This window comes from Parus major, chromosome 23 (assembly GCF_001522545.3).
Source record: "Parus major isolate Abel chromosome 23, Parus_major1.1, whole genome shotgun sequence".
In the NCBI taxonomy this organism is placed as follows: domain Eukaryota; kingdom Metazoa; phylum Chordata; class Aves; order Passeriformes; family Paridae; genus Parus; species Parus major.
The window spans coordinates 1,822,778-1,848,716 of NC_031791.1; the positions used below are offsets into that span (position 1 = coordinate 1,822,778).

The 25,939-nt window shown below is 61.2% G+C and overlaps 3 protein-coding genes across 5 annotated transcripts in view; 1 reads left to right on the forward strand and 2 right to left on the reverse strand.

The window, feature by feature from the left end:
* Positions 1–4,426, reverse strand: part of LOC107214078 (S100P-binding protein-like) — a 25,144-nt gene extending 20,718 nt beyond the window's left edge. For both annotated transcript variants that reach the window (XM_015649102.2, XM_033519554.1), the window contains exons 1-4: positions 4,395–4,426; positions 1,735–2,886; positions 1,447–1,544; positions 293–397 (exon numbers count right to left, since the gene is read on the reverse strand). In XM_015649102.2, the coding sequence (XP_015504588.1) occupies positions 293–397; positions 1,447–1,544; positions 1,735–2,781 (1,250 nt within the window). In that variant the 5' untranslated portion in view covers positions 2,782–2,886; positions 4,395–4,426. The remainder of the gene's footprint in view (positions 1–292; positions 398–1,446; positions 1,545–1,734; positions 2,887–4,394) is intronic.
* A 152-nt stretch (positions 4,427–4,578) lies between these two features.
* On the forward strand, positions 4,579–9,393 carry YARS1 (tyrosyl-tRNA synthetase 1). Its single transcript, XM_015649089.3, has 14 exons — positions 4,579–4,645; positions 4,744–4,808; positions 5,182–5,328; positions 5,418–5,593; positions 5,729–5,858; positions 6,110–6,190; positions 6,470–6,562; positions 6,758–6,893; positions 7,057–7,142; positions 7,522–7,657; positions 7,955–8,049; positions 8,160–8,353; positions 8,458–8,599; positions 8,763–9,393. Exons 1-14 carry the CDS (start codon positions 4,630–4,632, stop codon positions 8,871–8,873), a joined length of 1,608 nt encoding a protein of 535 aa, XP_015504575.1. The 5' UTR covers positions 4,579–4,629; the 3' UTR covers positions 8,874–9,393.
* Positions 9,394–9,553: 160 nt separating this feature from the next.
* KIAA1522 (KIAA1522 ortholog) lies at positions 9,554–25,580 on the reverse strand. 2 transcript variants are annotated; one of them, XM_015649071.3, is made up of 7 exons: positions 25,302–25,580; positions 15,885–16,040; positions 15,625–15,680; positions 14,509–14,626; positions 14,025–14,141; positions 11,059–13,944; positions 9,554–10,377 (listed from the first exon to the last, which is right to left on the reverse strand). In XM_015649071.3, the coding sequence occupies exons 1-7, from the start codon at positions 25,387–25,389 to the stop codon at positions 10,355–10,357; spliced, it is 3,444 nt and encodes a 1,147-aa protein (XP_015504557.1). In that variant the 5' UTR covers positions 25,390–25,580; the 3' UTR covers positions 9,554–10,354. The 2 variants fall into 2 exon arrangements, with proteins under 2 accessions (XP_015504557.1, XP_015504558.1); XM_015649072.3 differs by lacking the exon at positions 25,302–25,580 and adding an exon at positions 17,952–18,327.
* Between the last annotated feature and the right edge of the window lie 359 nt (positions 25,581–25,939).

Genomic DNA, 25,939 nt, shown 5'->3' on the forward strand with positions numbered 1-25,939 from the left:
CTTCTCCCAGGGAATACAAACCTGCTTTTGGAGCATCCCTGATTTTCCACACCCAATTCCCTCCACAATATTTCCCAGATATCTCTAAAACTCCTCTGACCCAACCCTGGAGCCAGGGACTGATTCCTGTGCAGGAATTTTGTGCACGGCAGTGCACGAGAGTGTCACAGGCACTCTTTATTCCCCTCTGAAAACAAACACACTCCAAACAATGAATTCAAGTCCATCTAGCCAGCCAGGATATCAATTTTTCCCTCCCCACCAGCCTCATCCCATCCCACCTGGGGGTTACCTGAGGTTATAACCACACTTCTCTTCACTTGGACTGCCACAGCCTGGAGAGAAACGTTTCTTTTGCTCAGGCTGTGCTTCTGAAATGCAGGTCCGTTGTTTTGGCCTTAAAAATAATAAATTGTGTTAATTCATTTTTAGATTATTTATCAAATTAGGTTACAGTTGACAGAGAGGGCAAAGAGCCCTGCAGAACTGTGGCAGACATGACATTCTTGTAGCGCTGGGACTGAAAAAATAGAAGTATTTATTTGAGTAAAGCTGCAAAGATCAAACACGCCGAGAGCTGAGGCTCCCAGCCGGTCACTGCCGTAGGGAGCTCTCCAAAGCGGCTTTTTCACAGCACAGCAACGCCCCGAACGCGGGGAAAAGCCCCGATGTGCCGCCTCCAGGAGCGGGGAAGAGCAGGAGCAACATCCCGGCCGCTCTGCTGCTGCCACCTGCAGGGAACGGCTCCGGGCCATCGGGCACAAACATCCCCTGCAGACCCAAAACTGCCCGAGCCGCCTCCCTTCCCGTTCCCCGACATCCTCCCCCTTCTCACAGCATCGGTGTACCAGCTTTACCTTAATTAATATTTAGTGAGGAGGGAAGAAGACATCTACAAAAATAATGTTTCTAAAAAAATTGCTAAGAGCTTCCTCTGTGCTTAAAAAAACTCAATAACTAACTAACTCTAAAATTTAATGACCTATTAAACCATTTAAAAATTAAATCTGCCTCTAAAAAAGCTACATTTTAAAAACAAGCAAGCAAAAAAAATCTCTTACTAATTCTTATTCTAAAAATTTTATTCTTATTCTTTTAATTCTATTAATAAAATTTTTCTTTATACCTTTTAAATTTTAAACCTATTTTACCTACCTCTTAATTCATATCTCAGAACAACAAAAAATCTAATAAATACACTAACAATTTTAACCAATACTAAACCCACTACATTATTTAATATATTAACCAAAAAACTCAAATTAACAAACCAAAACCACTACAATCTTACAGGCTGAAATATTTATTGTTTCCCCACCATTTCAGTGCATCTTAATTTAAAAATTTTAATTTAAATTTTTAAAAATTTAAAAATAAGCCAAGGAACAGAGTGATGGAAGAAACAGCTGGGATGATTTTCAAAGTGCAGATTTCCTAATAAATTACCTTTCTTCCTTCTCCTGTGGGACAGGAATTACTTTGCCACTTTTCTTCCCACTGGGTGGCCCTTCCTGCCCAGTCTGGCCTACAGCTGTGTCACTTAACTGGAAAGGGAAGGGAAAAGGGGATTAATGTGTAATAAAATTTTTCCATGTAAGTTTTGCTTATAGATTTATAAAAAAACCCACTTGAAAAACCTCCCCCATATAAACACAACACTTGTGTGCACATGGACAAACCCAAAGGGATGTGATTAAAAACATTCAAATTACAAGAATGAAGATGTGATTTTACTTTAGTGCTGCCTGGTGGCTGCTCAGCTCCTGTGGATTCCCCTTCAGCATCCTTTGGCAAGCCTGATTTCCTTGAGGAACAGCTCGTTGTGGCTTTGGGAAGTTCTTTTTTTGGTGGCAACAATGATGCTGGGCTCTCATCCCCTGTGCTCTGGCCACAGGGAAGGTTGGATGAGGGCACGGATCTTCCCAGGCAATCCTGATCCACGCTTTCCCGCCCTTTAGGCATCACCCTCTCTGTGGATTTTTCAGGACTGCAGCTCCCAGCAGCTGTGGAATATCCCAAACAATCATCTATCATTGCATCCAAAGTTTCTCTTTCCAGGTTGTTTTCCTCCAGAGCCTCACCGGCGCAGGCGGCAGCGAACGGGCTCAGGCTCAGCAGCTCCTGCAGGTCTAGGTCCAGCTCCACCTGCAGCTGGGACCCATCCAGGGCAGCACTGCCACCCAAAAAGCCAGGATCACACCCAGAGCTGCCTGAGGGATGCTCCTGGGGTTCCTCTGGCTCCTCTGAGGCTGCCTCACTGACCAATATCCCTGCGGTGCAGCCGCTGCTCTCTGTCTTGTCACTCTCTCCGCTCACACTTTGGCTCAGGTGGCTTTCACCAGCGAGGTGCTGCTGCTCAGCTTCCATGGAATCATCTGCCAAGATTTCCTGGATCTCTTCCTCGGTGTAATCAAAGGGAGAATTCCCTTTCTCACTCCCTGACAGCTCCAGCAAGGAGTCATCCAGCTCGCTGTCGTCGAAACACCCGCTGATGTCCAGGGAAATGGCCACGTCGTCATATTTGGGCACAGAAAAACTGGCACCAAACTCATCCTGGGCACTCTCCTCCAGGAAAAGGGAGCAGCCAGAGGTTGGGGAAGGGAAGAGAGGATTCCCTGCTGGGTCTGGAGTGCTGCAGCCACGCCTCAGCACACAGGCTTTCTTAGCTGACTGCAGGGCCTGCACCTGCACTGCAGAATCCGACAGCCTCTTAGCCCTGGGGAGTGGGTCCTGTCTGAACTCCTGACAGAGCCCAGGGGACGCAGGGGAACTGTCTCCCATGGCTCTGTGGCTTCCTGGAACTCTGCTCCCAGTTCTAGAGGCTCTTCTGCTGCTGCTGGCCTTTGATCAGCTCTTCCAGAGGAATCAGCAGGAGTCAGCTCCAACCTGCCAGCAAAAGTGACATCCTCAGTAAAGGAGCTCAGCTGTACCCCCAAAATGCTGGAATTTCACAGGGAAAGCAAAACCACCATAATTTGTTTTTGTTCTCTTGTTTTAGGTCCCAACAAATCCTTCATCCCTGAGAGTTCCCTCAAGCAACACCAGGGGAAATCCCAATAATTGGAAAACCCTGTCTCCTCCCAAACTGCAGCCAGTCCCTCACAGCAGACCCCAGGGATCCCAAATTACAGCCTTAAACTGCAAAACACTCCTGAGGCATTAAATAAAACCTCCAAATGTCTCAACCCCCACCTTTGCCCTTCAGAGATAAACAAACAAATTATAAAAAAGTCTTTTTTGGGGTTGGGAAAAACTGAGCAAAGGAAGAGGAGCCCTGTCAGGGTATTAGTCACTGAGACACTCACACAAAACCCTCGTTGTAATCCAAGATCACCAGATAAAGAACCTTCCTGTGAAACTCAATAGCTCCAAAGTATTCACAAACAAACCCTGTTTTTTCCCCGGAGTGAGGACTCATCCCAAAAGGAATCTTTGGACCTGAAAGCCCTGCACTTGACTCTCACCCAGCAGGGGAATTTGGACAAAGGCAAGGTATTTCCTGTCCTCTTTGAGCAAGGATTTAAAGGAATGTATTTTGTCTTTCCGTTGCTTTGATTACTGTTTAAAAAAAGGGAGGGTTACACACTCCAGGAATAAAACCTGGGCAATTCTGCCTAAATAATGAAAATGGACACTTTCAGAATTGTGCTAGGAAAAAAAAACACCTCAGGAATCACACAAGAACACGTCTGGATTTAGTCCCATGCAGTGTGATAGTCTGATAATTCGGCTCTAACCATGGAACCTGTGAATGGTTTGGGTGGGAAGGGACATAAAGCTCATCCAGTGCCACCCCCTGCCAGGGCAGGGACACTTCTCACCAGCCCAGCTTGCTCCAACCTGGCCTTGGACACTTCCAGGGATGGAGCAGCTTCTCTGGGTAACCCGTGCCAGGGCCTCGCCACCCTCACAGGGAGGATTTTTTTCCCAATATCCCATCTCCGTGTGGCAGTGGGAAGCCATTCCTCCTTGTCCTGTCTCTCCAGGCCCTGGTCCCAAATCCCTTTCCAGCCCCTTTAGGCACTAAAAAGCCGCAGTTGGGTCACTCTGGAGCCTTCCTCTCTCCAGATAAAAACCTCAGGAAGCGGTAAGACCCCGCTCGCCCCTCACCGAGGGCGTTGAATCAACCACAGCCCCCGCCTCTCTCCATCAGGGACCCGCCCGTCCCTCAGCGGGCACCGCCCAACCGGCGCCTCAACGGCACCGCCCCAAGGCGGGGCCCAGCCCGCCCCGCCCCTGCTCCTCCTCCCGGCCCACCCGAACACGGGGAGCTCCCCTAATCCCGGGAAAAAAGGGGTAAACCCCGCTCCCTAAATAAACGAGTTAAAAATTAAGTTTGGCTGAGACAAAGCAGCGGCCGCTGCCCGGCCGGGCCTGGCGAGAAGGGCGCTCACCCGCCGCCATCTTAACGGCGCCAAGGCCACGCCCCCACAGGCGCGAGACGCTCTCTGATTGGCGGAGCGCGGGCTCCTCGCCGTGAGAGGCGCTCTCTGATTGGCGGAGCGCGGGCTCCTCGCCGTGAGAGGCTCTCTCTGATTGGCGGAGCGCGCCCCCTCACTCCCGCTCGTTGCATCGGCAGCTCGGCGCTCGGAAGGCCCAGGCGCGGCAGTCGAGCGCCGAGCGGGGCTGATGCAACCCGGGGCGGGTCGGTGCGACCGGGCCGGGGAACCGGGGGGGTTCGGGGGTACCGGGGGTTACCGGGAGGGTCCCGGGGCTCCGCTAACGGCGTGTCCTGCCTTGCAGCCGCCGCTATGGAGCCCGCGCCCGGCCCGCAGGAGAAGTATCAGCTCATCACGCGGAACCTGCAGGTACCGGGAGGCGCATGGGGCCGGCTCGGGGCCGGGCCGGGGGGGACGAGAGGGACATCTGGGCTGGATCTCAGGGACCAGCGGGGCTGGATCGGGGTCGGGCGGAGGAATTGAGGCTGGGCGGGTTGATTGAGGCTGGATCGGGGCAGGATGGGGTCCAGATACCGGGGGAGTCGGGGCTGGATCGAGGGGATACGGCAGGATTGGGGTGCGAGAGGGGGGAACGGGGCAGGATCAGGGCATGGGGAGGCCGGGATGGGGAGCTCTGAGGCAGAGCAAGCTCCGGGGATTATCACCGTGTGTGAAGCCCGGACACCCAGCAGGATTTGTCCTGCCCAGCCCTGTCAGTGCCGTGTGTTTTGGCCCCTGACAGGAGGTGCTGGGCGAGGACAAGCTCATGTCCATCCTGAAGGAGCGAGAGCTGAAGATTTACTGGGGGACCGCCACCACGGGCAAGCCTCACGTGGCGTATTTCGTGCCCATGTCCAAGATTGCAGATTTCCTGAAGGCTGGCTGTGAGGTGGGGCATTGTCACCGTGCTGGGTGGCAGCTGCAGTGAACAGGGACAATTCCTCTCACCCAGGTGACACCACCTGTCCCCTGTCCTAGGTGACAATCCTCTTTGCTGACCTCCACGCTTACCTGGACAACATGAAGGCTCCCTGGGAGCTGCTGGAGCTGCGCACCCGTTACTATGAGCATGTCATCAAAGCCATGCTGGAGAGCATCGGGGTGCCCCTGGAAAAGCTCAGATTTGTCCGGGGCACCGATTACCAGCTCAGCAAGTGAGTCCTGGGACTGCTGATCCCGAGCTGTCACTCCAGGAGGTGCCTCCAGGCTTTGTCCCCTCTCAGTGTGGCCAGGAGCAGCTCTCAGAGGTGTCCCCATGGCCAGTGGTGACGGTGCTGTCCCTCCCACAGGGAGTACACGCTGGACGTGTACCGGCTCTCCTCCGTGGTGACACAGCACGACGCCAAGAAGGCAGGGGCAGAGGTGGTGAAGCAGGTGGAACATCCCTTGCTGAGTGGTTTGCTCTACCCAGGCCTGCAGGTGAGGCAGGTGTGGTGTCCAGGGAGGTGCTGGCAGCTGGGGTGTTTGGGGCTGAGTGGCAAGGTCATTGTTGTCCACCCCAATGTCACACCTGGCGGTGGCACAAAGCCTGGCCTGAGCACAGAGCTGCAGTCCCAGCAAACAGTCTGGAATGTTCCCGTCCTCCCCTGGCTGGGAGCGCCCCAGGAGAGGCAGAGGGACAGGCCAGGACTGTTTTGGGTCTGGCTTCACGGCTCTGTGTCTCCCCACAGGCGCTGGATGAGGAATATCTCAAGGTGGACGCACAGTTTGGAGGGGTGGATCAGAGGAAGATCTTCACCTTCGCAGAGAAGGTCAGGAACTGGGGGATTTCTGCCAGACTGGGGCCTGAGGGAGGGCTTGGCCACTCCCAAATCCACTGGGAGAAGTGTGTGGGATTTTGGTTGACATGACAGCTCTCTGTGCTGCTGCTGCTCCCATGCTCTGTGCAGCCACACATCCCTGGCTGTGACTGCCCTTCCTGAATCCTGTTATCCCAGATCCCAAAGTTACTCAGAGCCAGGAGCAAACAGGGACTGTGAATTAAAGCTGAATGAGGTTTGTCTCTGACTTAACTCCTTGTGTTTTCCCAGTACCTCCCTTCCTTGGGCTATGCCAAGCGCGTTCATTTGATGAACCCCATGGTTCCTGGGCTGACAGGCAGCAAAATGAGCTCGTCAGAAGAGGTTGGTCTGGGTCTGGCTGTGCTCAGGGGGCTCTGGGGGGACAGGTTGGTGGCTGGGGGCTGAGAGAGAACCACCCCAGGGAAGGTGAGCTCTCCTTCCCCACTCACACAGGGTTCTAAGAAGGTGCAGCACTCCAGCATGAGTTTTCTGGGCAAAAGCTTGGGTGTGAAGGGCTGAGGAAATCTCTTGCTGCAGGACTCCAAGATTGATCTTCTGGACCGCAAGGAGGATGTGAAGAAGAAGCTGAAGAAGGCTTTCTGTGAGCCAGGGAACGTGGAGAACAACGGTGTCCTCTCCTTCATCAAGCACGTCCTCTTCCCTCTCAAGTCAGGTGAGAGGCTCGCCGTGCTCAGGGGTGGGGGACAGGAGTGTGTCCCCTGGAACAAGGCTGCCCCTGCATGCCACCTGCTCAGCCTCTGCTCTTGGGCAGCGTGGGGTGGGTGGTTCACCTGAGCCTTGAGTTAATCTGAGCTTTAAAACCTGTTTTGTCCTAGAGTTTGTGGTCCTGCGAGAGGAAAAATGGGGAGGAAACAAAACCTACACAGCCTACGAGGCCCTGGAGAAGGACTTTGCTGAGCAGGTGACTGCTGGGAGAGGCTGAACCTTCTGCCTGAGGTTCCTGTGAGCAGTTTGGGAGCTCTGGGAGATGGAAATCTGCACTGGGAAGAGGTGTGGGGTGTGGCCTGTGATGTGGGATGCTCCTAGGCAGGAGAACCCAGGGGAGAGAGGATTAGTGAAGGGTGTGAGGTCAGGACAGCACCACATCAGCCACATCCTGGAGCAGAGCAGCAGTTTAACCCTTCCCAGCTGTTCCCAGCAGAGGCTGGAGGCACAAGTGTCCAGAAACTTCTGATGTCCAAGGGGAATCAGGTCAAGGGTTTGGGATTCATGTTGCCACCTTGTTTGGTCTCCAGTTCCCACCCATGACCTCAGACAGGAACATCTTTGTCCTGACACAGGTTGTGCACCCTGGAGACCTGAAGAACTCGGTGGAAGTAGCCCTGAACAAACTGCTTGACCCCATCAGAGAGAGATTCAACTGCCCAGAGCTGAAGAAGCTGAGCAGCGCTGCGTATCCCACCCCATCCAAAGCCAGTAAGGAGGGGCCCAGGGAAGTGGGGACTTGGGAGCTCAGGGAAATGGGGCCCAGCCCTGCAGGGTTGAGTGGGACAGAGTCCCCCGAGGACCTGAGGTCAGAGAAGCTCCAGACTCAAAAGCATCTTTGGAGAATATTGGGAAAGGTGAGGAAAGCCAGCACAGGAGGGACTCTGCTCTCTGGTGTAGTGACAGGCATGGCATTCCCTGCAAGGAATTCCCCCAGGGCCTGCATTTGGGGCTGACCACCTCCCTGAGTTTGTGCTGAGTGTTGTGACCGTTCTGTTCACCCTGCAGAGCCTGGAGAGAAGGGCACCAAGAACTCAGAGCCGGAGGACGTGGTCCCATCCCGGCTGGACATCCGTGTCGGCAAAGTGATCAGTGTGGAGAAGGTATGGGGAGAGGGGAGGAAACCTTCCCACGTGGTGACATTTGGGGTGTGCCTGGGGAGGGAATGCCACCTTCTCTGCCACCCCATTGCCATCCCTGCTCCCCCTGGCAGCACCCGGATGCTGACAGCCTGTACGTGGAGAAGATCGACGTGGGCGAGGCCGAGCCCCGCACCGTGGTCAGCGGCCTGGTGCACTTTGTCCCCAAGGAGCAGCTCCAGGACAGGCTTGTGGTGCTGCTCTGCAACCTCAAACCCCAGAAGATGAGGGGGGTGGAGTCACAGGGCATGGTGCTGTGTGCTTCCAGGTGAGGGACAGAGGGGACCCTGGGGCTGGAGCCTCCCTCAGGGTGGTGAGGGGCAGCTGGGCAGCACTCTGGGGTGACTCTGGTGTCTCCACTCCCCTCCATAGCGTGGGGGAGCCCCGTCAAGTGGAGCCCCTGGACCCCCCAGCCGGGTGCTGCGCCGGGGAGCGTGTCTACGTGGAGGGCTACGAGGGTGGGGAGCCCGACGAGGAGCTCAAGCCCAAGAAAAAGGTCTTTGAGAAGCTGCAGGTGAGGACTGGGAGTGGCTGGAGTTCCATCCAGCAGGGCCACACCATCTCCACCTCTGGGTGACCTCAAATGGGCTGTTGGGCCCCTCGGTGTTACTGGCAGCAAAGGTGTGAGGAGATGAACCTTCCCAGGGCTCAGCCTGACTCCCTGTTCTGCTCCCCAGGCTGATTTCCGCATCTCCGAGGATTGTGTCGCGCAGTGGAAGCAGAGAAACTTCCTGACCAAGCTGGGGACAGTCTCCTGTAAAAGCCTGAAGGGTGGCAGCATCAGCTAACAAGTGCCAGGGCTGCCCTGGTGCCTCCTGCCTGACTCCTGCACCTCAGCCAGGCTCCTTCCAGTCATCTCCCACCAGTGCCCCGAGTCAGGGGCTCGGCCCTGGGGGCTCAGGGACTGAACTCTCACCTGGGGAGCTGCCTCCAGCATCCCCCCGGGCCTGGGCTGTGCCAGCGCTGGGGACTGGAGGTGCCACCACGCCCGAGGGACCCATGTGACTCATGCCCATAGCCTGGGGCCACAGCTGGCTCCCAGCTGTGCCATGGTGCCCGCTGGGGTGGCATGTGTGGGTGCTGTGGTGAGGGTAGAAGGGAAAAGCTGCTTCTCCAACCTTGTGTTGCTGCTACCAGAGCTGGGGCCAGCCCGTCCCCTGCTCCACCCCCAGCGCTGTGGCCACTGGTGCCAGGAGCCCAGGCAGCACCTGTGGGGCTGTCCTGAGCCCATGGGGGCTGTGGGCCTTAAACACTGACTCGGGAACCATCTGTCTGTCATAAACCCAATAAAATGTTGAGCTGACTGCACGTGGCTGTGCCCATCTGTCCAGGGGAGCTGGCAGCCAGCCCTGCCCCGGAGTTTTACTGGGCAGTGCTGCTGGGAGCCAGCCAAAGGGTGTCCCTGGAGCTCAGCACCACCCAGAAGGGACCTGCAACCATCAACCAGGAAGAACAGGAGGCAGCAAGCTTCGGTCATCATTTTTACCAGCCAGGTACAGAGCTCTGAGCAGCTACTCGGCGGCAGAAGGTCGGTTGTTTTTGGTTTGGTTGGGTTTGGTTTGGTTTGGTTGGGTTTGTTTGGTTTGGTTTTCGTTTTGTGGTTTTGTTGGTTTTTTTTTTTTACAATCAAAGAAATCAAAATGTGACCCAAGTTTACAGAAACAGAATCAAGGCTCTCCCCAGAGCCCAGGGCCAGCTCAAGGGGCAGCCAGGTCCTTCCTCCTGCTGGGCAGTGGCAAGCGGCAAGCGGCCAGTGCTGACCATGAGCCCCTCTTGCCTTTCCATCAAGAGCCAAAGCCCCAGTCCCTCCCAACCAGCACCTCCATCCACTCCTGTTCCTGTTTGCATCCCTCCCAGGCACTGTCGTGGCCAAAGCCTTCTCATTCCCTTGTCCAAAGTGCTTCCATTCCTCGTGGGCCTGTCTGGCCGGCAGCAGTGGCCCCAGCTCCGCTGTCCTTGGCCCCCAAACTCCTCTGGGTGGGCTGCTCGGTTCCACACACCCACACCAAGCATCAGCTTGGCAGGGAGGAGGTGCTGGCTCTGGGCACAGGCCTTGAGTCCAGTAAAAAAAAAAAGCAAAATAAAGCTGTAGTACTTAGGAAAGTGAAACCAACACCATTTTTGCATAAATATCATCAAGGCCGTGGAGGCTAAGGCTGTTTGCTTCCTGTATTAAGTTAATTGCCAGTTCCACACTCGTTGACCTGCCCAGGTCCCTGAGAGATTTGGATTCCTGTCCGTGGGGGCTCCAGTCCTGCAGCGTTGTCCTTCAGGCCGTGTCTCCCCGTCCGTCTGCAAGGCAGGAGGGAAGAGCCCGTCAGCCACCCCGAATCCCAGCTTCCCCCAGCCCCACCAGGCTCTCTCCCTGCTCTTATTCCTTTTCATCCAAGTCCATCAGTTTATCAAACATTTTGTGGTAAAGTCTGTTTTTGCTGAGCATCTTGATTGATTGTTTGTTGTTTTGGGTTGTTTTTTTTTTGTTTGCTTTTGTTTCCATTTAAGCATTGCTTGAAAACGCTTGTGAAGGTTAATATAAATTTTTTTGGATTCACTTATGACTTTATTCTGAACTGCAAGCTAGCTGTAAAACGTGCAAAAATACAGGAAAGAAACTCTAACAAAACCTTTCCCCTGGCCTAAAGTTAGCCAGAAATTTGTAGACACGTGACAAAACAAAACCTAAACCCATCCAAGGGCTCCTGAAATGGGGAAAAAACATTCCTTGCCCATCTTCAGTGATCACAATTTCGGCTGAAACAATGAAAACCACTCAGGACATGACCAAAACTGATCTTCCAGCTGCTGGAGTTTGAAATAAAATCAAGCCCCAGTGCCTCCCTGCTGTAACAGCCCAGGAGCCGTGCTGGGTGTTTGTAACTTGGGAATTTATCACTTGGGAATGTCTAGCTCAGGATGCTGAGCAGCGAGGCTGAACCTCCAGCAGCATCATCCCGTGGCTCCCACCCCACGTACCTTGTGCAGGGAGGCTGTGAGCCGGCGGCTCCGTGGTGTTGCTGCCCTCTGTCCCCGCCAGCTCGCTCTTAGTCCTGCTCTCCTCCACCTTGGCATCCCCGTCCAGCACCGGGGAGCCCAACGCCTCTGCCCCCGCTGCCTTCGGGGAAGGAGCCGGCCCCGAGCCAAGCGAAGGTTTCTTGGCTACTGGAGGGGGGATCTTGCCAGGTTTTCGCTGGGTTTGTGCCTTTCCGGGGCCCTGCGGGACAGCAGCAGCTGGGGCTGCCGAGCGCTGCCCCGAGAAATTCCTCAGCTCGGCCACCAAGTTCCTCTTCAGGTCGGCCTGTGCCTCGGGGGACGACGTGGTTTCGATCACCAGCTTCCTGGAGCTCTTGGCGAAGATGAAGCTGGCGGTGGAGGCCGGCGATTTGTTCCTGGGGGACAGCTGCCCGTCCCCGGGGAGCCCCTCGGGGCCGGGCTGGGCCGCTCGGCCGCCCGGTGGCTTCTCCGCGGCCTCTCCGGAGGCCAAGGCGGCGGCCTTGAGGTGCACGGCGTGGTGGAGCTGGTTGGAAGGCACCGCGTCTTGGGCAGGAGGAGGCGGCTGCCGTGTGGACAGGGACCGGCGGACGGGCTTCTGTGGGGCCGGGCGCTCCTCGGCCCCGGCCCCGGCCCCGGCCCCAGCTCCGGCCCCGGCCCCGGCCCCGGCCGCAGGCTCCACGCTGACGGAGCGCAGCCGCACCATCTGCAGCAGCGAGGGGGTGACGATGGGCAGGCTGGCGTCCTCCTTGGCCACGGGACCGCTCTTGCTCCGTGACACCGGCTCCTTCTTGGCCTCTGCCCGGGGCCCGTTGGCCGCCTTCTTAAGGCTGATCTGGGGCGGCAGGGCCAGAGCCGAGGGCGGCGGGAGAGGCGGCGGCGGCGGGGGCACGGAGGCCGTGGGAAGGGACCCAGCGGGGCACGGAGGCTGTGGAGCCCCGGTGGGTGCCTCTTGCTGCTGAGATGATGAAGAAGCAGCCCCCGGGATCGGTGTCGCCGCCTGCCCGTCTACCGGGGCCGAGGTGGCATCGGGCAGGCTGGAGAGATAGGATTCATCCGGAGGGGGGAAGTCTGCCATGGACAGGTCGTGCTCCTCGGGGGTCGGCGGCGGTGGCGGGGGCCAGGCGGTGTCGGTGAGGGGCTCACTGCTGCTCTGAGGGCTCCCCTCCACCTTCTTGGCCGGCGGGGGAGGCGGCTGGTAGGCAGGCGGCGGTGACGGCGGGGGGGACTTGCCAGCGGGCTTGGCCGAGGGCTCCTGGCCGGCAGTGCTGGGCGCTGAGGGGGTTTGTGAGGGCTGGAGAGGGCCGGAGGGGGCTGGAGACTGCTGGGGCTTGGTGGGTGGAGGGGAGAAGGGAGCGGGAACTTTGGGGTGCGGCGGGATGATGAACCGGTCTGAGCGACCGGTCAGCGCCTCGGGGGGAGTCGGGTCCGAGGCCGAGGAGGAGATGGAGGTGAGGGAGGAGGACACTGAGAGCACAGGCGACTGCAGGGAGCAGACCCGGTCCGGCTTCTGGGGCTGAGACTTGCCCGGGGACACAGCTGGAGGTCCCAACCCCTTGGTGGGCAGTGTTGGGGTCCCGCTCTGGCTGGAGTAGCCGCTGGAAGGGGACATGGTGCGGTCAGACCCATCGGGGCAGCTCCACTTGGCCTGAGCTTGGGGCTCCCTCAGCACCACCGTCACCCCGGGGCGGCCCCGCGAGGCCTCGGGGGAGCTGGTGCCAGCCAGGCTCTCAGAACGGAGGCTGCTGGTCTCGCTCAGCGATGGAGAGAACACCTCATCCTCGCCTGTGGGGCTGAAGGGCTCGGCCCGCGGGGACCAGGGCGCGCTGCTCTCCCGCTGGGGCCGCCGGTCAGGCCTGGGGGGCAGCCCCAGCACCTTGGGCTCCCCATCAGCCTTCTGGTGCAGCGAGTAGGTCCTGCGGGGAGGGGCCGGGGGCTTCTTCATCTTCCTGAGGGAGACGCTGCGGGCAGAGGAGCGCTCGCTGGCCAGGCTGGCCGTGTCCGAGCCATCTGCCTGGCTGCTCGTGCTGTAGGCAGGGGAGGCACGGCCACTGCCCACACCCAGGAGCCCGGGGGCCGCAGGGGTGAGGCCGGCAGCGGGCTTGGAGCAGGAGCTGGCAAAGCTGGTGGAGCTGTAGATGCTGATTTGGTCAGTGTCGGAGCGAGCCGCCGCATCTGCCTCACCGTGCGGCCCCGCCTCGGGCTGCCGGTGGTCGCAGCCGCCCTGGGAGGAGATGGTGGAGCTGTTGGAGACGATGGTCTCTGTGGACTGCGAGTGGCTCCAGTTGTCGCTGGAGGAGGAGGGCTCGCGGCTGCGGGCGCTGCGCTCCGAGAAGCGGGACAGGGAGCGCACCGAGGCCGGGCTGGACGAAACGAGGCTGCAGCGGCTCAGCGTCCGCACGCTGCTCCTCGTCAGGGCCACCACGTCCACCATGGGCGGCAGGATGGCGTTGGGGATGATCTTGGACATGTAGGTGCCCTGGGGCGAGATGGACATGACGGGGCCGACCAGCATCTCCGGGGGGTTGGCGTAGGTGGTCATGCCCGGCACGGCCAGCGACTTTGGCCTCACCATGGGTGACAGCTTGGCCTCTGTCTTCCTCCCCAGCAAGCTGTCATCGTAGTAAACCCTGTTGATGTGCTTCTGCAGGGCTGCATCTGCCTCCTCCAACGCTCCCAGGCAGACGCGGGCGCCGCCGGACACGGGCAGAGGCTGCAGCTTCCCGTCGATGGTAGGGATGCGGACGGTGTCGCCGGACACCTGTCCCCCGTTCAGCAGGGGCTGCTGCGCTGCCCGGCCGTCCCCGCAGCCCGCTGGCCCTCGCCCATCTGCCTCGGGATGTCCCTTGGCTCCATGGCTGTTCCTGAGACCTGGGGGCAGGGAGAGATGACCTCAGTGTGATCCCAAGGAAAACAGCTCCTAAAAATCTGCCCTTGCCCCCAAAGCTTACCCAGCTCCTTATGGACGTGCTGGGGGATGCCCAGCACCGTGGTCCTCCTCTCTTTCCTCTTCTTGCCAGCCCTCTCTGAGGATTTGGGAAAGGAGTCGTGTGGTCGGAAAGTGGAACCTACAAGAGGTGTGAGAGGGTCCAGCTGGTGTGAGCAGGGCCCTGGCCAGGGCGTCCCCATTGTCCCCAGCACTTCCCACTGAGATCCTCTAAGATAAGCCAGGCTCAGACACTGGAACAGCCCAGAGAGGCACCAACCACACAGTCTGAGCAGGGAGGAGACATTGTCTGTCTGTCTGTCTCTCTCTGTCCATCCCCCTCGCCCAGCCCCAATGCTCTGACTCAGCCAGAGCTGCTCTCTTCTCTCCCAAGGGCCCCCAAATCCCTGCACTGGCTCGTGGCCACACCGAGGCAGAGCCCAGCTCCCTGCCCTGCACTTTCCAACCCCCCTGGTGAGTCCCCCGTCCCACAGCCCCCAGCCGGGTACCTTTGCGCTGGATCATCTCGGAGCGGATGGAGAGGGCATCCTCAGAGGTGCTGTCTGTGGCACAGGAGGCCGCCTGGCTCCGGAAGGACAGGCTGTCATCCTCCGAGGATGCGCAGGACTGTGGGGACACAGTGGGCTCAGCAGAGCTGGGGCTGCAGGGACAGAGCTGCCCCAGCCCCGGCCAGGCCCCTTCCCCGCCGCGAACTGACTGCAGCCGAGACAAAAGCTCTTCCGAGGGCCAAAGGCTGAGTCAGCCACGCCGGCATCCAGAGTCCTCCCACCAGGAGCAGGGCTGGGAGCGGCCCCTGGGAGCCCGCATGGCTCTGCAGCCCCCCGGAGAGCAGGAGAGACGGGCTCTGGTGAACGCAAGGAGCACCTGAAGGAACTGCCAGGCCCGAAATGACTCCATGGGTGTTCCCAGCCCTGCTGTGCCCCAGAACCCAGAGGGACAGGCAGGCAGGACCCCCAGCACTCCCTGGACACAGCCCCACGCTGGACACGGCTTCCAGTGTCCCCATCCCTCCAAACCACCCCTGGCACGGGTTGGCATGAGACACTTCTGAGTTAACCTGACCCCTCCACCTCGCTGCCCCCGTGGCTCTGCCCATCCTGGGGTTTCCAGTTCCCCACTTCCAAGGGGTGAAAGGGGCTGAGAGCCAATGAGAGGCAACAGCTTGAGCAAACACTGGCAGTGGGGTCAGAGCCCGGGGATTGCCAAAGCTCAGCTTGGCCAAAAGAGGGGGAGTTTCTCCTCATCTGCAGCTGGGGAGGAGCACAGGCAACAGGCTGGATATGGCCAACAGTCCCCACCATGCCACCACATCATCTCTCCTCAGTCAGGGCTCCCAGGGGACACCAGGGGGACAGGGGGGACCCTGGCAGAGCCCCACAGGGCAGAGCAGGATGTACGGAGGCTGATGGAGCAGTTTGTCATGGGGCAAAGGGGGTAACACCAAGGGACACATAGCCAGTTCCAGCCCCACAACCCCCCTGGACATGGTCCTGCCACCTTGGCTGGTTGTTTGTCCCCCCAAACACCACCAGGGAGGGCAGAAGAGCCACCCTGTGTCCCCTCACTCCCAGGGCACCCCAAGAGCACCACCTGGCAGGGCTCACCTGGAGGCTGCTGGTGTCCCCGTGGTCCCAGGCACTTTTGGTCTGTTTCTGCTTCTCTGTGGAGGGAAGACAGAAGGTAAATCCCTCCAGGGGAGCTGGAGGAAGCAGCTGCCGAGCTGACAGTGCCCCCTGCACAGACCAGCCACCAGCACTGGACTCCGGTCAGCCCCATGCGCCGCCCACACCGCCCGGCCAGCCAGGAGCTGGGGACAGCCCTTCCACCGTGTCCCCAAGGCCACCCTGGGGCTGGGGACACCTACCCTGGTGCTGCAGGGACTTCAGCCCCTGCTGGGCCTGGTTGTGTAGCTCCTCCAGGTGCGGGGGCCGCGTGCTGGGGAAGAAGACGTTGTCGGGACATTCCTCGCCCGCCGTGTACTGCACGCTCAGCCGCTTCTCACCCTCGCCCTTGGCAGCGCCTGCAGGGACAGAGGGCTCAGCTGGGCTGGGGGGGACACGGCCACGCTGCCACCAGGGTGTCCCAACCCACGGGGGGTGAGTTCTGGCTGGTGACAACCACCTCAGGATGATGTTATCAGCTCCAAACCGGGCACTGGAAACACCGAGAGAAATCCCATCCCACAGCTCTGCCCAGCCGGTCGATATTCCGGAGTCGGGATGTCTCCACTGGTTTTCTCCCCACCACCAAATCGGTTCTGGGATGTGGGACCACCCTCCTTCCCCAGCACCTTCGTTAGGAGCTAACGAGGTGGTGAACTGTGTGGGGCTGGGCAGGGAAGGGGCAGCACAGGAGGAGATTAAATGTGGATGGAAGGAGGATGACTTTCCCTTCCGAGCATTGCGTCATGCCCAGGTCTTTCTCGTCACCCCAAGAGCAGGGACTCCCCCCATGCCCAGGCAGGCTGGGAACTGCACACAAGAGGGAAACCGAGGCACATCCAGCAGCAGAGATCCCAGAGGACCCAAATCCCTGCTCCAAACCCCGCTGATGCTGAACACCCCATCTGCCTCGCACAGAGCCTTCACTCCCTGCCTTTCAGCTCCCTCCCCACAGCCACCACCGCTGCCACCCTGCTGTGCCGACGGCCAGGGGCTGCCCTGGCATCACCCAGACCCGGCATCACCCAGCCCAGGCATCACCCAACCCTGGCATCCCTCAGCCCGGGCATCACCCAGCCCGGGCATCACCCAACCCTGCCATCACCCAGCCCCGGCATCACCCAGCCCAGATATCACCCAACCCTGCCATCACCCAGCCTGGCATCACCCAGTCCTGGCATCACCCAGCCCAGACATCACCCAGCCCAGGCATCACCCAGCCCGGGCATCACCCAGCCCAGGCATCACCCAGCCCTGGCATCACCCAGCCCGGGCATCACCCAACCCTGCCATCACCCAGCCCCGGCATCACCCAGCCCAGATATCACCCAGCCCGGGCATCACCCAACCCTGGCATCACCCAGCCCTGGCATCACCCAGCCCTGGCATCACCCAGCCCAGGCATCACCCAGCCCAGGCATCACCCAGCCTGGCATCACCCAGCCTGGCATCACCCAGCCCGGGCATCACCCAGCCCGAGCATCAACCAGCCCAGGCACTGCAGCACCGTGGCAGAGCCCTGCCCGCTCCTGCCCACACGCCTGAGCGAAGCCTCAAACTCTTCCTGCCCAGAAAAAAAAAAAAAAACAACCAATTTTGAGGAAGGGAAGGGCGAGCGCAGGAAGCCGTCGGGGCTGGCGGCGGCACCCCGGGGCCACGGGCACCTGCTGCTCAGCACGGCCAGCAGCACACAGCACCCCTTGTCCCCTGTGTTCCCCGGGTGTCCCCTCAGGGCCAGCCCAGCCAGGCAGCGAGGCGGCCGTGCTCCGACTCCGGCACACAAAGGAGCAGGCCTGGAACAATGGAGCCTCCCTCCCTGCCGCCATGCCGGCCTCTGCCTCCGCCAGCAGCCCCGGTGTGAGCGGGCAGCGGGGCACGGCCAGCCCGGCACTGCCACACGGGTCCCCTGTGCTGGTGCAAAATCCCTGCAGGGGACACAAGATACCCACAGCCCCCCCTCCCCCCCGTTCCTAATTCCCTTTTCTCCCCCAATTCGGGCAGCCCCTCGCCTGACACCCCCCAGACACGCTCGGAGCTGCCCTGCGGGGAGAGGAGCGCAGTGATTTATTCCGGTAACTTCGCAGGGGAGACGCCAGGGCTGGGGTGACCTTCCCTGCCCTCCCCCGGGGGTGGCAGCCCCCCTGCCCTCTGCGGGTGGGCGAGCACCCCGGGCCGGCCCGGGGGGGTCCCGGCGGGCAGGGGTTGTGTAAGGACAAGGCTCTGCTCCCTCCCTGCCTGCCTGCCTCCCTCCCTGCCCGCTGCTCACTCACCCTTCTTCTTGAAGAAAGCCAGAAGCGAGGAGAGGTTCCTGCCCATGAAAACCACCATGGTGGCCGGGGAGAGGGTCTGCTCCCCAGGGAAGGGGGGCTCCGCCGCCCCCCGAGGAGGCTCAGCCTATTGTGCCGAGGCTGCTCTCACCCGGCGTGTGCCGGCGGGGCGGATGCCGGCGGCCCCCAGCTCCCTCCCTCCGTCCTCATCCGCACGGGCGGGAGGATGCTCGGCCAGGCGAAGCCGCTCCGGCGCAGCTGCTGCTGGCGAACAGGGAGCAGCCTGAGCCGGGGACGGCTGCGCGGTGGCAGGAGGGGACAGTCCCAGCTGCGCCCACCGCGCTCCTCGCCCGCGGGAGAAGGAAAGAGGGGGCCCCTCCTCTGGCTCCGGCTCGCTCCCCCCGGCCCTCCCGCCTCCTCCCACGCACGGCACGGACCGCAGGGATCTGTTCTTCCAGGCTCGGGGCCAGCATTTCCCCTTCTCCTCCCTCTTGGACCCCTGGGACCCCTCAGAGCCAGCCCAGGGACCCCTGGGACCCCTCAGAGCCAGCCCAGGGACCCCTGGGACCCCTCAGGACCCCGCTGAGCACGGCTGCAAACCAGTTGCTCGTTTCCACAACGGTGCGGTCAACCGGGAGAAACTGGGAGGCTTTTCCACCTTGGGCTATGACACAGCACAGGCAGCAGCGTCACATTCCCCATGCTCGCCTGCCCCCAGTGCCCCCCAGGGCATGAGAGCCCCAGTCCCGGCAGGGAACACGAGCCAGGATGGAGCAAAGGGTGTTCGGGCTACGTCACGGTCACAAGGGCTGGCAGCACTGGGGGAAAACCAGGGCTGGGACCAGTCTAACCAGTAGCTCCAGCTGCTGGTGCGGAGGCAGGTGAAAGCAGGGGCAGAAATGCCAGGCGGTCACACAGTGGCACTACCCCGGCACTGCCGGTCACTGTGCCCACCACGGGGGTTCTCCCAGGGCAGTGTGTGCCCAGCACCTCTGGCAGCTCCATCCCCACCATTTATAGGTGTTTTACCTCAAAAGATGAACAGCACCCAGTGTTTACCCTGCAGACAGCCGTGTCCTTGTGCCAAACCCTCTGCCCCCTGCCCTGCAGCTCCCCACGGGCTGTGCCCAGGGTTTATTCCAGCAGGACACAGCCTGGGCTGCAGACACAGCAGCATCACCCAACGCAGGGTCCCAGCAGGCTCCAGGCAGTGACTCTGCAGCCCAAAGGCACAGTTTGACCTTGTCAAGGGCATCTCTGTGTCCCCAGCCAGGCAGCTCTGGGCTCAGCGAGGATTTTATCCCTGGAATTCCAACAGGGCCATGGCCCCAAACGCCAGCAGCTCCCTGGCTGTGCCTGACCCACCACTTGCACAGCACGGGCAGGACAGGCCCTGCTGGCCACACGCTCCCCAGAAGGTGCCGGTGGCCACAGAAAGACATTCCCCAGCTCTTCCCACAGCACAAGTGGAAAAGGAACATAATGAAAGGGCTGAGGATGCACAAAGCAGGCAGGCACGTGCTGCGCCGAGCACTGCCCTCTGCTCTGGGCAGAATGTCATGAGCTCAGAAAGGACCACGGCTGGAGGCAGACGAGAGGGACACTGCTCCTGGCTCCACGGGCAAGGGCCCAGCCTTTCAGCTCTGCCCACAGAGATGGGACTGCAATAGGCCCCCCTTCACAGCACCAAGAGCTCCCCCAGGAATGGAGACAGCCCCTCTTGTGCTGCTGGTGCAGGACCCAGGCAGAGCAAAGCTTCATCCCTGCAGCTCTGCTGGTGGCAACAGGCGGGGAAGCTCCTTCCCGGGCCATGAGGACATTCCCAGGTGCTGGCAGACAGTCTGGCCCTGCTCCACCTTCCTGCCCGTGGCCCACTGCCCACACAGAGGACCTGGAGAACATCCCTCACTGATGGAGACGTGTCCCTCTCCCGAGGGTGACACCGCTGAGGAGGAGCTCAGCACGGGTGGTTGCAGTCTCCCAAAGGATAATCCAGGGCTCAGCCAGGGCAGGACGCTGCCCAGCCACGGAGGAGACTCGTGGCAATTCTCCCACTCCCTGTGACCTTCGCTACCTCATCATCCTCACCCAGCCGGCCTCACCCCGGCTCTGCCAGCACAGAGTGAAACTGCTGGAAACGGGGATGGAATCCAGGAGGGAGAGAGCCCTGATCCTGCCGCAGAGGCTGCAGGTCCCGCTGGGCCGGGGAAGCCGCTGCAGCTGCAGCCGCTGCCGGTAGCAACACGCCCGGTTGGAGCCGGTGTCCCGGCCCCTGCGCATTCCTTGCGGAGCATCCTGGATCGCTCCGTGCCCTCCGGGCTCGGCTGACACACGTGCCTTGGCCACACGTGGCAGCGGGATTCTCCCAGATAAGGAGCCAAGGAGCCGGAGGGTTCTCAGCTCTCAAGGATGGGCTTCCCGGCTCGGAGCTGGTACCTGCTGCTGCCAGTGCCAGGGATGGTCCAGAGGGAGCAAAACATCCCTGGAACGAGGCACGATGATGGGAAGGGACAGGGAACCCCAGGCACGCCGCCTTCAGCTCCGCCTGAGACGGGCTGGAGGTACCAGTGAGGATGGGAAGGGCTGCACAAGGACTGGGACCCCACAGAACACTGGAGCTGGCCCAGCTCTTACACCGCTGCTCCTCACCTGGAGAGAGCCAGGAGAGAAAATCCCAGCTCCTGTCCCCCTCCTCGCCTGGCCTGTGCCTCCTGCGAGCAGCAGGTTTGGCCGGGCTGGGCTGCAAACATCCATCTCTGCCTGCTCGGCACTGCCCCGACTTGCCTGCTCCCCGCACGGCGCGGGTCCTGCGGCGGCAGCGGCTCCCTGCCCGCCCCTCCACCGCCACTGACTCACCGCAGAAAAATGGGGAGGAGGGGGACGGGAAGGGGCTGCGAGGTCCCCAGGGGAGCCCGCCTGTGTCGTGTCCTGCTCTCTGCGGGACGGAGCCTTTGTCTCCCTTCTCCCGGCAGCACAGAGGGGAGCGAGAAGCCCCCCTTGCCCCATGGGGTTGGTGCCCTCCCACCACTCTAGGGGTCCCTCCCAGGCCTGGGGACTGCTCTGCTTCCCAGCTGCCTGCAGATGCCACAGGCATGGATAACACCAGAGGGGTGCACCATGAACCCCATGCCTGAGAGTTCTATGGAGGTGTCAGGACATGGATGGACCCTGTCAGAGCTGAGCTCCAGTATCACAGAATATTCTGATTTGGAAGGGATCCTATCCAGCCCCTCTGCTCCTTTTGCAACCTTCAACTCTTTAGGGTGTCTGGGAGCTCCCAAAGACAACCAACCCGTTCCCCAAATCCTCATCTCAGCACAGGATCCACACCCTGGGACACACTGCTGAGCACTCCAGGCAGGGTGAGAGCACAATAATATTTACGGTGGCTCTGGCCACACAGCCCCTGCTGCCAGCCTGCCCTCGGCCACACCTGGGGGGCTGCTCCAGCCAGGAAAACATCTCCACCAAGCAAATAAACACCACCCGATCCACGCTGCTGGCTCGGCTCTCAAACACGATCCCACGCAGAGGCTGAACTAAAATTAATTTCAACTGGGAAAACAAACTTGGATCATTTTTTTTTTTTCTTCCTCTAAATCACAGCAGGAAAAGCTGCCTGGTATCACCTCGGTGAGCCAGCAGGCTCTGGCCAAGGAGCTGGTGCAGGGTGAAATCCCGTTTGGAGCAGAGCCGTGGCTCCAGTCGCCTCCAGCCACGGCTGCTGTCATGACAGGAGCACACGGGGTTGTGCAACGGGCCCTGACCTCTCTGCTGTCCCACACTTGCCCCACAGCCAGCCCTGAGGTGACACAGAGTGTCTCCTGCTCCCTGAGTCATCCCAGATCCAGGAGAGGGGCTGGCAGCAGACCAGAGGGGTCCCGGGGCAGGACCACCCCCATTCCCAGCCCCCACAACAGCCCAGCGAGCCTCCATCCCACCGCGTCCCCACCCCGCGCTCGTCCCCTCCCCGGAGAAGCCACCAAACAGGTTTGAAGGTAAATAACAGCCTTCTCCAGCCAGGAGCCGGATCCGGGCGGGAACATCCCAGATGGGGAGCGCAGGGCGGGAGAGGGCTGCGGGCAGAGCCTGGAAAGTCACCCGGGGCCGCAGAGGGTGACACCGGTGGCACGTATGACCAGGGCTGGGCCACCAACACCTCCTCTTTCCATACTTGAGAGCTTTATCACTCCCTGACGCCCTTCCCTCGGTGTCCTGCAGCTCCCACGGGCTGGCTGTCCCCCGCTGTTTGCAGGGCACCCAGGTGCTCTTGCCACAGCAGAGGCTCTGCCTGTCACAGCAGGCACCGGCTCCACGCAGGAGCAAACCCAGCAGACGGATTAAGGACAAGACGTTGCAGGTTTTTTCCGTGCACGGATCCCCCGTCCTCGCAAGCAGCGCCCAAGCCCGCGGGGCTTTTCCAAGGAAACACTGCGGAGGTGCCGATCCTCCTCCCAGCGAGCTGGACACGGCCTGGTGGGATGGGGAGAGGAGCTGCCCCCGTGATGGGGTTGGGGATCACCCAGAGCCACAGGGCAGGTCCCATCCCTGCCTGTCGGTGATGGGAGCGTGCCAAGCCGAGAGCTGCGGCCGCTGCCTGCCGGGGACAGCCGCGGATCGCCTCCTCCCCTGCTCCAGGAGCAGGAGGGGGCACCGGGAAGGGCTCGGATGTCCAGTCCGCAGCAGGATGCTGGCTGGAGAAAGCGCCTGTGTAAATCTCGGCGTGGCCCCCGCCGGGATCGGCCCCTGCCCTTCATCCGCTCCCCCGGGTGTTTGCGGAGCCGGCCCAGCGTGGGGCTGGCACGGGGAGAGCCGAGAGCCCAGAGCTGCTCAGCCCACACTGGAGCTGCCCCGCAGGAGCCGGAATTGCTGCCGCTGACGCTGGGAACGCTCACAGGCACAGACCACCCCGGGGCATTTGGATACCCCATCCCTGGAAGCATTCCAGGCCAGGTTGGAGCAGCCTGGAATAGTGGTAGATGTCCCTACCCATAACGGAGAGAGGAACGCGATGAGCGCTCCAAGGTCCCTTCCAAATCAAACCATTTCATTATTTTTTTTCCCTCCCCAGCGGTCACCGAGGGGCCCGCGGGTGCCGGGTGAGCCCGCACCCAGAGCTGCCATCCCCGCTGCCAGCAGCCGCGTTCCTGCGCCCTGACTCAGCAGGGCCCGGCGGGGAGCCCCGATAAGGAGCCGATAAGAGGCTTCGGTCTCCCTGGGGCTCAAGGACCTTCCCCGGCATGGACGAGCCCAGGGAGGAGAGGCTGGGGATGCCCTCGGAGCGAGCCAGGCCCCGCTCTGGCACGGGGAAATGGGCAAGGGGAGAGTGGCTTTGGCACTGGGTGGGCTCGGGCAGGGAGCAGCGGCAAAGCCACCTCGGTGCCCTCGGCCGTGGCCACCCTGTCCCTGGGGACCCCCGTTCTGTCCCCTCGGCACCCAAAGGCAGTGCCCACGCCACCTCACACACGGCACAAGCACAAAACCATCCGCCAGTGCCTGCCCAGGCTTGATGCACCAACAACGGGCACGTCAGGGCCAAATTAAGCTTCCAGTCACCAAAGAGACATGAACTGGGGACACTGGTCCAGCCGCCCGCCATATGCAATTATTCTCCAGCCCAAAATCCAGAGGCACCCAGGGTCTTGCAGGGGGAGACGGGAGCGCCGGCGGGGGCTGGAGCCTTTCGGAGGGCACAGCCGAGCTCACCGGCACACCCTGCCCCCAGCCGGTGATCCCGGCTGCGCCCTCCGAAATGCTGAAGCGACACAATGCAAATTCTTTGGCTTTGTGGCCGCCGCGCCGTTGCCATGGAGCCGTCGCAGAGAACAAACACAACTCGCCCCATGTTTTCTCAGCACCTTCCACCCCACGGCCTTCGGCCCCAGCGCCAGGATCTGCCCCGGCTGGATGAGTCCCACATCCCGCCCATTCCAGGGCACCCGAGATGGAGCAGCGCTTCTCCCAGCCAGCCCTGGGGAAGGGTGGCACGCTCCTGGTCCAGGGGTTGACAAGGGACACCCGAGGCTGTCAGGAGATGGAGAGGAGATGGAGGTGTGGACAGGAATGCCCCATGGAAAGGCTGAGGATGTGCCGGGGATTGCAACTACGGCACCGAGCCCTTCCTGCACGGAGACCACGACAGGAGGACAAGCGCAGCAGAGAGGAGCCTGCAGCCACCGGGCGAGGAGAGGAGGATGGCAGAGAGCGTGCGGTGAAGGAAATGCTGTCCCAGCACGGCCATGGGCGATGTGTGACCCTCCTGCCTCAGTTTCCCCAGGCACTGAGCGGATGTTCTCAGCCAGGACATTCCAGCACTCTCTCCCTGCACACCCGCAGGGTCCCCCCATGCCAGGCCCCACCTCGGGGATGCTTTTGCTTGGAGTGGTGGCCCCGAGCCTGTGCAGAGTTGCCTCCAGACCCTGTTTACCCTGAGGACAGCTGGGCTCACGCACCTGCTGGTTGCTGCCTGTAAAGACCGAGAGAAACGGCGCAGGAGGGACAGCAGGGCCGAGGATCCCACAGGGCTGGTGGGGGAAAACACCCGGCCTTGTCCTGCTATCCCCGTTCCTATGATCCTGCCAAGCCTCCTCCCTGGCTCAGGCTGGGCTGGGGACACAGGGACACTTTAATGACACCAGCGGGGGAATCAACAGCCCCGGGATGGGGACGATGAGGACACTTTCCCTGCTGGCTTCACCCTGCCCTGTTGGAGGAGCCACGGAGGGAGCTCACCAGGCACCCCACGGGGTTCACTGTCCCACGAGTGGGTCCAGGCTGGCGGGGGACCCTTCCTTCCCCTGCTCCTCGTCCCTGCAGGAAAGATCTCGGCCCCTGCTTCCTCCTTGGCTTTCCAATGGCATCCATGGAGACGGAGCATAAAGCAGCGGAGCGATCGGTGCGCGGACAGACGGACAGACGGACACGCAGAGTGAGGGGACGGCGAAGGGGGAGCAGCCCCTGCAAACACTCCCCGGTCCGCCTCTCCCCGCGGCACAGCGAGAGAAACCGAGGCACGGGACTGGAGCGGGGGGCCGGGGGAGGAAAGCGACGCCGGGCAGTGCCGAGATCCCACTTGGAAAACAAATCAGTAACTAATTCAGCTGATCCCGTCCCGATAGCGCGGCGAGCCCAGGGCTGCTCCCCGGCGCGTCGGCACAGCCCTGCCTGCAGCCAGGGGGGCTCCCCCAGCCCCACACCGGGCTCGGGGGCTGATCCTGCCCCCCCAGCACAGGGAAGGCAGAGCCAAACCTCCCTCTCATCCCCCTCTCCAGCCCGGCACAACACAACCAGCGAACTTTCCCTTCCAACTCCCCGAGCGGGGACCCCCCCGCGCTCCATCCCCACGGCTCCTACCTGCCCTCGGCTTCCCGGCGCGGCCGAAGGGCCAGGAGGAGCCGGCTTTGGTGCCCGCCGGGCTCCTCTTGCGGTGCGCGTTGCCCATGAGGCCGCTGTCGCCTCCACCGCGGCCGGGTGGAGGGCACCGCGGTGCTACATGGCCGAGCCGAGCGGGCTCCGGCGTGGCCCGGGCGGCCCCGGCAGATGACGGCTCTCAGCCGCCGGTTCCCATCGCTCCGGCCCCGGCGGAGCTGAGCGCTCGCAGGCGGCCGTGCCGGAGCCAATGGTACGGGCAGAGAGGAGGGGCCTGCCCGGATCACCCGGCGGATCCCACTGCACCCTCCCAGCCCCATCCCTGCGGCGGGGGTGCCTCGGCCCTACCGAGAGGCTGAAAGGAGACGCCCCGGTGGCCAAACAGCCCCGAGCGCAGGGAGAGCGGGGCAGGGATGTCGCCTCCAGCCCTGCTCGCACCTCCCTGGAGTTTCGCCGCGCTGCCACCGCCACTGGCTGGCCCCAGCTCCGACAAGCGCGGCTACAACGCTCCCCCCTCCGTGGGTTTTGGGGAGGGGGACACCTCACCCAGCCCGGCCAAGTTTAGGACGGGACTAGCAAGGCTGGAGCAAAGCGCCCGAGGCCACGGGCTGGGTCCGGCCGCT